Source organism: Gavia stellata, chromosome 6, assembly GCF_030936135.1.
Source record: "Gavia stellata isolate bGavSte3 chromosome 6, bGavSte3.hap2, whole genome shotgun sequence".
NCBI lineage: Eukaryota > Metazoa > Chordata > Aves > Gaviiformes > Gaviidae > Gavia > Gavia stellata.
In genome coordinates this window covers 46,773,125-46,783,240 of record NC_082599.1, presented here as the reverse complement: position 1 = coordinate 46,783,240, position 10,116 = coordinate 46,773,125, and the positions used below count along the sequence as shown (strand labels likewise).

The window sequence follows — 10,116 nt, the reverse complement described above, 5'->3', positions numbered from 1 at the left end:
ATCGAACACCAAAAAAAAAAGATTTTCTTGAGTGGATTGCTGTAAGTGCAATCTCTTCCCCATCACCTCTTCCAAACCATCCCCTTCCTTTCCCACAGACCTGTACATAACTCACAGAATGAAAACAGATCTTAAAACACAGTAAATTATTTTATCCACTTCATCCCTTCTATCTCCCATCTGCTACTCCCGCCTTTTGCTATTGGGGTCCAGTAAAATCTGATTTTAAACATGAAGCTGACACTGTAGTCTCATTCTCTTCAGCCAAAATGTGAAAAATAAAAAGCTACCCAAATACACATTTTATCACAGCAATAGATAAACCTATCACAATAACCATTCTGACAGATAATAAAAAGCAAAAAAATATTGAGGTTTACAGCAGTTTAATGAAGGCTCTCGTACCAAATCTTGAACTCAAAGTTACAGTCAGAGTTATTGAAAAAAAAAAACTTACAATGAAAAAGCTGATGAGAATTGCCCACCTAGCCATGGAATTAACTGTGGTTTAACGCTGTGCTTAAATACTCACCACACAATAGAAACAAATTTAAATCACGACCAAGGTACACACAATTCACTTCCATTCTGTTTTCAGTTACATGTATTCAGCATATAATTTAACCTCTGGAAGTTACTCTGAAGAACACAGAGGTGGGTTTTTTTGTTTTTGGTTTTGTTTTTTTTTTTAACACTCACTGGAAATAAATACCATTTAAAGAATACACATGAAGTGCAATAAAATGGACACTTAAGCACTGGTACAGCCTAGTCCTCTTCAGCCCTCTACAAACTACAAGACAAAAAGTTTTAAACCACAGATGGAGTGGAGAGCAGGGCAGAGCTGTACAGGTAGCGCAACAGGTTATGTACTACACAAGAGCACATCTGCAAAAGGTCCCAGGAGATTTTTATTGAAGATGCAGCGTATCCATACCAGGTATATTGTGAAGGGCTTAATGTTTTCTGAGAAGGTGTGATTCTGATGGGACAATATATAAGGCATGTAAGTGTTTTCCCCTTGCTCTTGTATCCACACTTCATATTTCACTTCTCTGACCTTGAGATACTTCAAGTTCCAGGGGATCTGCCAGGACACGGCAAGTTTAGCTTCACTTGTGCCCTGGACAGAGGCTTGACACTTGGCATCCCTCACTTTGCCAGGGTAGAGGCTACCAGACAACTTCTGCTTCTTGGGTCCAGGCTTAGACTTCACAGTCTGCCTGATCACATGGATGAGAGAAGGGATGTTCACCTTTGTGTCCTGGTAGGCACGGAACAGCCACTCGGGGTTGCGGCAGCAGAGGTGCCGTGGCACCTCTGTGCTCTTAATGATGCGCTCTTGCTCAGCTTTGTCCAGATGAGCAATCCCGCCCTGATCCCAAGGTCTGTCTGGGTAGGTAACGGTGTCTTCCCTGGCGGTGTTCTGCCAGGCAATGTACTGCAGGTCCATGCCAGGAAGGGTTGCCAGGGTTTTGTAAGGTGTATAGTGTTCAGGGTTGATAGCATAAGGAAAGAGCTCCACCACCGTGGCACCTCTTGGCAGGAAGAGAGACATGACTAATTGGGCCCCATGCATGCTGACCAGCATGGACGCATTGCTGATCAACCGGACAATGTCAGAAAATGAATGCTCCTCCAGAGAGACGGTAATGGTTTTCATCTGAAACTCCTGAGCGAGAGCCAGGATTAGTTCTGCCTCATTTAGGATAAGTCTGTTGATTGTTCGACTGAACACTACAATGTACTCCTCACTGGAGCTTTCCTCCAAGCTGACATTCAGCTTCTGCATCATGAATTTGGTGAACTGCCTGATCTCGTTACCAGAAACCAAGATGTTAGCCTTCGGCCCTTGTGGCTGGACAAATCCGTATTGGTACCAGGTCGTGATTTTGGACAGTCCCACATATGATTTGGTAAAGCAGAGGAGCCTGCCTAAGGTTTTAAGCTGCTCCCTGAGGAGCGGCTGCTTGTTACTCAGTAACTTGTAGAGGTCAAAGTGAACACCTTCACTCCACCCTTCCATGAAGAAGAGCCGTGCCTCCAGATCTAAATCAGAGAACTGCTGCATGGTGTAATAAATGGGAAGGAGGTCGTCATGAAAGACGTGCATCAGGTTGTCTGGGTTGAATCTGTTAGCGATCAGCGCCACATCAGGCACGAAGACCGGCTTTGGCATAAATTTCAGCGCAGCAGCTGGCAGCTCCACAAAGTTGAAGTACTGGGTGTTGTGATCTTCCACTGAGGAGAGGTCAAGCAGAGCCGGCTGGAACCTCCGGGACCCCAGGTTGGGCAGCATGACTGAGGAGTTGCTGTGAAAGTAGACAAACTCCTCAGCCTCAGTAGAGTAGCAGAGGGATTCAAAGCGGCAGATGCGGTCGGTGTGCATCCTGCCAGTGCACACCATCCTGGTACCGTCCTCCACCAGTGCCTGGAGAGCTGCATGGTAGTCAATCTGAACCTGAGAGAGTTCCTGAGACTGACGTGTGAGGACCAACTCCTCTTCGACCATGAAGACATGCTCTCGCAGTTTGATGTATTTCCACAGCACAGCAGCGAGGACAGACACGAGCAGGGCATTAAACACAGCTGCTATGTTCATTCTGTAGTTAGATCCTAGCAAGATGACAGGTGGGGAACGCAATGGAGAGGGAACACATCATCAACACTCCTTGGCATGGTGAGGTCAAAGACCTGTGGAAAATAAAACAAGAAAGGAACCATTTAAAGACCAGGTTTACAGCTCTAACATAAATCACATTTTATGGGCTATTCAAGAGAGTTTAGGCTTTTTTCAGTAATTTTTCCCCCTTCCATGGAACAAGGCAAAAGAAGAAAAGAGTGCCAAAGCACTACCCAAAGCTGTAAAAATAATAAAGCACACAGAACTGGGAACTGCTCTATAGGAAAGCTTCCTCTCTCATTTTCATTTCTACCCTTTTGGAGAAGAAAAAGTAAGAGAGTTTGAGGATGAGCTCTATGAAGCTTTGTCAGAAAAAATAGTACGTTCCCTGGGACTTTGGCTCACTTTTTTGCAGACCAGTCCAACAGTGAGAGGAAAGACAGCACTGCAATCACTGGGCCACTCACACAGGGCTTGGGAGACCGAGCTCCTTCTCTTGATCTGCCATAGGCCTTTCGCATGGCTTCGAGTACCCAACTCCACCTCTCGCCTTTACTGTGCAGATAACAATAGTACAAGGAGTATTGCCAAGCATGGATTTTGCTCCACTCCATTCCAATATGAAATGTGAACTGGTGAACGTAACATTCAATTTAATTTTATTGGGGGGGTGGGGGAAGGACTTGCAGGTCTACAGGCTGCCCTGTGGGATACTCAGTCAGTTCTTTGGCTGCAATCCTGGATCAACATCTAGGAGCCGCCACCGTCTTCCAAAAGAAATGCTGGCATGGGAGAGAGGAGAGCTCTGCTCTTTATGTGAGGAACTGATGTTTCATTAAAGCAATCAAACCTTCATTTAGTGAGAGTCTCACTTGCACCAGCACAACCAACTCTTATACAAATGGGAAGGTAATACATTGGAAGTGTTTCTAGTGTTGGTGCTTTCTCATTCCAACCCGAGAATCTCTTCTGTGCTGCTCCAAGGCTTCCTTGTTTCTTTTTCCATTATGGGAGAGATCCTGCCACTCTTTTCTTTCTATGTAGAAACACTACTGGCTTATATCAGAGTATTGATTGTATTTTCACCTGTGAACTCCAATTGAGCTATTGATCCACCTACAGTATTTACGGGCTCCAATTTTCATTATGCATCAAGGTTCAATGCTAGTCAGGCTGTAAATAATTGCAGCCATGACTCACGGGGAACTACAGGAAGGGAAATGTCTGGTTGGTATATACCCAATTAGACTGTTTCTAACTGAAGTTTTTAAAGGTAGCAATTTAAACTCCCTTTGATACAAGTTTGGAGGGAGGGAAAAAAAGCAATGTCTCAAGCACATGCTCTGATATCCCAAGCAATAGTCCCTTAGCATTTTAACCCAGAGATGCTTGTTCTTATATGCCAGAGTGGAGGAAGACAGCAAGGCATATTTAGGACCAATGCAAACCCCTTCTTCTACTGTCAAGGGAGTTCTTTTGAAAAGAGGTATTGCAGCCTAAAATCTTGATCCTGCAATCTGGTTCATGCAGCTTGAAATTGAATGGAGAATCATTCATGGAATTCAATGAAGTTAGAAGCTCCCTAAAGCTTGAGAGATCCCAACAGCCTGTGGGATCCCTATCTTAGGAAGAACTGAAGATACGTGGGAACTGAATAATGCCAAAGGAACGAGTGCTAGCTGTAAGCCACACAGATTCAAGAGGTGGTCTCTGGGGATCTGAGCAACAAGTTCATTTCAATTTCAGAGCAGCTCTAGCTACTCAAATGGAACAGAAATGAAGTCCACCTCCTTTGGCAAGTGGTCTGAAAAACTGCCTCATTTAGCAACTCTCTGAAAGCAAGCAGCAAACGAAAAAGGTGCTGTTTTGATTTCAGCCATGGAAAAGGAAATGGGAAGGGACCCAGAGTGGTCATCTAATTACCAGGGCAGGATCAGGTCTCCCTAAACCACTCCCCAAAAATGCTTATCTCATTCTTAATACTTATTCCTCTCTTCAGCCAGTCTCTAGCAATAAAGGCATGAAGGACTATGATAAGCTCTTTGCTAACACTCAGCCTTTGTCTCCACCTCAGTAATTTAAAGCTGGTCTTGTCCCAGCTGCCACAGATATCCTGCACAGACGAATGATGGCTGTCACATCACCTCTCAACCTTTCCTTCTCTGTAACAGGGGATGACTGCTGCTCCCGATAGCTTTGTGACTCTCAAACATGGCTGTTCCATGGACAACCTTGAATGCAAACCTACCAGGGACAGCAGTATATCACTCTGTTAGGCTCTGCTAATGCAAACAAAACAGTTTTCAGGAAAATAAATTACTGATGGGGACAGATCTTAAGTTATTTTGTTGGTACGTGATTTCCAAAGCTTCATTTTACTTCTTCATTATCTTTAAAAGACATACAATGATACCATCCAACTCTCCACATAACCTCTCCACTACAGACCTCTGATCTTGTAAGCACAGTTTTAAATGACTTCAGCAGCATCACCAAGGAAAGGACTGAAGGCCAAGCAGCCACATGCAAAGCCTGCTAGTCAGTATGTGAAGGAGACCTTTAACAATCAAGTCCTCTGCCACAAGCACACACTTCAAAAGAAGGCCAGTCTGTGGGCATTGTGAAAGTTAACTACTGCAGGTCAGAAGAACAAAGCACCTACAAGTTCAACGGAGTCAATGCGAGTTGCAAGAACTTGGCAGAGGGGGAAAATCACATGGCCTCTTTACTACTCCAGTACAGCAGGGAAAGCGGGTATGTGTGGGTGTTTCAAAGGCATCAGAGGCCAGCAGTCCATAAAAACACCACTGATAGCACCTGCATTTCACAGGCATCTCAGTAGTGGAGAGCTCTGCCGACCATTACAAATCCCTTGAGCCAAACAGGCCTCCTTGGAAACAGCCTGTTCTAATGTTTCACCCCTGACTGATTTGTTCTCTCCTGCCCAGCCCCAAGGGAAGGGCATAAGAGGCACTTCAGAGATGCAGCTTGATGGATGCAGGCAATGTTCAGAGGTTAGCAGTTTTCAGACTCAGCTACAGCAATGCTCACTAAATGGCTACAAGTGAACAACTCAAATCACCTGCAAGGCCCTCCTCCATCTCTTCCCTCACTGCAGCCCTTTCACCTCCCTGCAGTTAGCTGAAGTGAGTGTATGTGCTTTAGCCAACCAGGTATCAGGGATGAATGTTAAAACCTAGCAATGCTAAAGGAATCCATCTTCATTCATGTTCCTCATTGCCAATTTGTAAATCCTGGTTCATGCTGCTTGGCTGAAAGCTGCTTCTGATAGAAAGCAGGGGACGTGGACAGGAAGGGGTGTTGCAGGCAGAACTGAAAGATGAATTTCACAGGTAAGCAGGGAACAGTCTTGATTCTTTGCATGTTTTCCCACATTTTATCATCCACCTTTTTTAATCTGACGCTTTCAGTGAACGCAGACCTTGGAGAACTAAAATCTTTGGTCCTCCGGGAGTGACAGAACATAAATAGTAATAAACTGTCCCACTGTTTGCTTTTACAGACCCAGGAGAGGCTGCACCAAGGGGGTAAAGGCAAGCAATCACTCTCCAGCTCCTCTGGTTCCTCAGTCCCCCAAGCTGAGGTCAGTCATTAAGTGCTGTCAGCAGCAGTAGTCCTGGGATGGGAAACTGTCCCAAGAGGCAGCAGATAACTCTGAAATAGCTGAAAGCATTTAGTCTTCCCCCTGAAGAGAGCTGCTTCACAATAAAAGAACCTTTCATTACTAAATCTCCCTCACAAAATGTGTCTAGAGCTGCCACTCCCCTCCCACGATGTCATCGGAGAACATAAGAACTGAAAAGCACTTGCAGAAGTGGCAGGCCAGACACACTGCTACTTTCCTTAAGAGCAGAGTCCTCTGTGCTGTTTCTTTCTACATATAGGTCAGCGTCTACGCCATTCACGCCCCCAGCTGCCCACAGACCATCTCCTCACCATCCCTACCACACTCATCCACCCTCTCACTTCCCAGTGATACTGGGATAACCACGGCTTTGCTCCACGTGAACAATGCGTTCCAGTTACCAAGGAAATTGCATGGACGGACATTTTTTTTACTCTCTACTTTGAAATGCTAAAGAACCATCCTTCAGCAACAGAAGACACGACAGCTGATAGACTAGAGCCTAGCCACAAGAGACGTGCATGTAAAAGCAGCACAAAGCTTCTTGCTGCCAAGATAGCAGAGGGCAAGGATGCCCCAATGGGAGGGGACAGGACGTGCCCTTGAGGACTCCCGACAGCGGCGGGCTGCAGAGGAGGAGCGGGAGTGAGACAGGGAGACAGAATTGGCAGATTTCCCTGACATCAATGCTGACAGGGCAGCGGGGCAGCTCACTTACAGCACCGCACAGTCAAAGATGGGGAGCTCAACAAACACACCAGCATAGGGGCCAGTTAGGACTTTGTAACAGAAATAAGAGCATGTCCTGAGGCTTGTAGCTCAGCCACAATGGATGCTGCTCCAGAGGCTAAGAGGCTGTGGGGGGAACTCTATTTTTGGTCAGCTCATCTTTGCTTTTTCCAAAAGAGGTCACAGGCATGAAGAGCTTACCCCATTCTCTTCTTCCACCCCTGCTCACTTAGCAAGAGGGTCACAGCTTCATCCTCTCAGCCCAGCTACTGCTTCTCTAACTAGCACTGATGACTGGTGAGCAGGGAAAGCCTTCAGGAGCATGCATCTGGTGTGTTCAGCAAGCACCTCTGGCATAGATCTCGAGCATCTTGCCAGTCCATAGTACTCTTGGAAGTTTGGACTCAGTAGCACCTTCTCCCTGTTAGCTGCTGGTCATCTGATGTTATAAACACCCTCAGGAAGTGGGAAAGCAACAGGAAGCATGGATGGGGAAGCTGTTGTTCATCTCTTAACATGTAGAGGAGATCAGAGTGGGTGGGATGGGAGAGATTAATTTCTACTAATAGGCAGTTGGCATAAAGGACTGTTTGGATTCATTTAAGAGACGAGTTCTGTTGTTCTTTTTTAATTATGAAGCTAGGGTAGGATCAATTACTACTTTAAAGCTATTAATATGATGGACATATGATGGACCTCTTCTCCATTTTAAAAATTATAATCTAGGTAAGAAATTGGCAGAAAGCTACAAAGCCCACACAATAAAAAACAAACAAGCAAACAAACAAAGACACAAACATACACTACTAAGACCCACAGAGAAACAAAACAAGAGCTTGATGAGGGAGAACAAGGGTCACTGGGGTGAACAGCAGGTCTAAAGGGGGATCACTCAGTCCTGCTGGTATTAACAAAATGAAAAGTGCTGGTTTTGCCTACTTAGGCCTTGCCAAGCTTTTGCTACCAACTGACCAAGGTCTTTCCAAGCCAACACTCAGTTTTCCAGAGCTACAGCAGGCTATAAAACCTCATAAAATAGAAAAAAAGCACGAAGGACACACATTTCTAGAGAGCATCACCACTTTGTTCACAGAGAGAAATGCCTCTATATGGAGGCCAACTCGGATTTGGCCCAGCTGACCAGCTTCCTGCAGAGCCTGCCAGTCATGGCAGAGGTGTCCAAGCAGAACTGTCTCCGCAGTTCCCAGAAATGCAGCGCAACTGGAAGTGGACTGGGGCTGCTCCTGCCACAGGACAGGGAAGGAGTCAGGGCAGAGCCGCATGGGTAGGAAATGGGCAGGGGACCCTCACCCTTCTTCTTGTGATGGCAACACAGTGGGAGGGGTGGGACTAGATAGTCCCTCCTCAAGGACATTTTCTCCATTAGCACTCTCTACCCCCTGGATCCATCTCTTGCTAGGCTGGCTTTCCAGACCGGCACAGGAAAAGTAAAGTGTGCAAACACGGCATTTCACACTCCCTTTGCAAAATGTCTTCTGTTCTTTCTCCCATCCCTGATGCAAGAGGCTTAGCTAAGGATGCAATATATGTAATACATGCAGTTTTAAATACCTACTTCATTCATGCTCAAAGCAGAAGTTGCTAGAAGGCATCCTTCCCGATTAAAAGGAGGGGGAGTTAGGATTCAGCAGCCAAGAACTGGCTTTTATTCTCATATCTGTCACAGATTCCCACAGAACTACAAGCAAGTCAATCCCCACAGCCAAAAGGCTGTTATCTCATTCACTGTATTTGTTTAATGAGATATATATATTTTTCACAGTACATATCACATTAAAGAAAGGATGGTACACTGAGTGATTGATATACTGGAACATTTTCTTTGTAAAAAGCAGCCAAGTGTGGAAGTGCTGACTTTTTAAACAGGAAAAGAGCACATTCTCAAAGGGAGCAAACCCAGCAGTTAAAAATACAAATATCATTAATGAAGCCCAATACAAAAAGGGGATATGGAAAATAAGAATACCTTAACTCTGCATCCTCAAGTGGAATTTTAAATACAGAACTTTATTCAGAAAAGATAAAATCAAAACGTAACTTTTTTTTAAAAAAACAACAACTGTCTCACAAAAACTTTAGGTATCTATAGACAGTTGTAATCAAAATTAGGCTTACCTTCAGTTTTTATGGTTTAGCATAAATCAGGAATAGAAAGCAAAACTATAAGTCCTTCTGGTTTTGACTGCAACCAAGGAGACTGAGGGTCTGTGCAGTGGTCCCTACTGCAAACATACTTTCAGTATGAACAAGAGAATATTGGTGGCTACTGGACATCTTCCAGTTGTGCTTATGGATGGAAAAATCTAATTTTTCTTCCATTTAATTTCAGAGGCTGTGAAAGCTGAGATAGGAAGAGATCCAACCTGACTTTCAGGTTGACTAGGAGCCACTGATTTAGTATTTGTTCACACTGCTGTCTTGATCTACAAGAGAACAAGTAAAAAAACAATTCCGACACTAAGCAGTCAATGCATATAAGCAAATGACAAAACTGAGCTAAAAGCGTGAAACTAAAAACAATACTTTTTGGGCTTTTAAGGTCCACATTTCCAAGATCTCTTCTCCATCTAGAATGACAGGGAATACGAAATCCTTTCCCCAAACAAAAACTAACCCTGATCTCCAGAAAATTCCCCTGAATAAGATTAATTTCTGATAAACAAGCTTGAGGTGGGAGATGTAAGAAAAATGAGCTAAGGAAAAAAAAAAAAGTATTTCTCTCAGCCCTCAAGTCTTCACCTTCTGACAGTCCCAAGCCTAAAAATGAAAACTCAAAATAACGATGGCTAGACAGAGGGGGACATTTAACAGAGTTTATTCCAGCTGATCTTTGTTCACCTGAGTATCCCATTGAAACCTATCAGGGTATATTGGCATTAACAGCACTGTCACATGAGTAAAAAAACCTCTCCTTTTGCCTGGTCTCTTGCTGTTAGTCTGTAAGCAAGATACCTTTGTCAGAAACAAAAACGTGTCAGAGAGCAGCAGGTTTATCTTACTTCAGTGGTCTACCTAAAGCAAAGATGGAGTGGGGGTGGCTGAAGGGAAAATTTACTAATGCTGCAAAACTGAATTTAAAAGAATATGATGTGAAATC

General features: G+C 44.4%; 1 protein-coding gene across 2 annotated transcripts in view; it reads right to left on the bottom strand.

Moving 5' to 3' along the window:
* Positions 1 to 369: 369 nt before the first annotated feature.
* POMGNT2 (protein O-linked mannose N-acetylglucosaminyltransferase 2 (beta 1,4-)) overlaps positions 370 to 10,116 on the bottom strand; it is a 33,107-nt gene continuing 23,360 nt past the window's right edge. For both annotated transcript variants that reach the window (XM_059818913.1, XM_059818914.1), the window contains one exon: positions 370 to 2,694. In XM_059818913.1, coding sequence (XP_059674896.1) covers positions 866 to 2,602 — 1,737 coding nt within the window. In that variant the 5' untranslated portion in view covers positions 2,603 to 2,694 and the 3' untranslated portion in view covers positions 370 to 865. The remainder of the gene's footprint in view (positions 2,695 to 10,116) is intronic.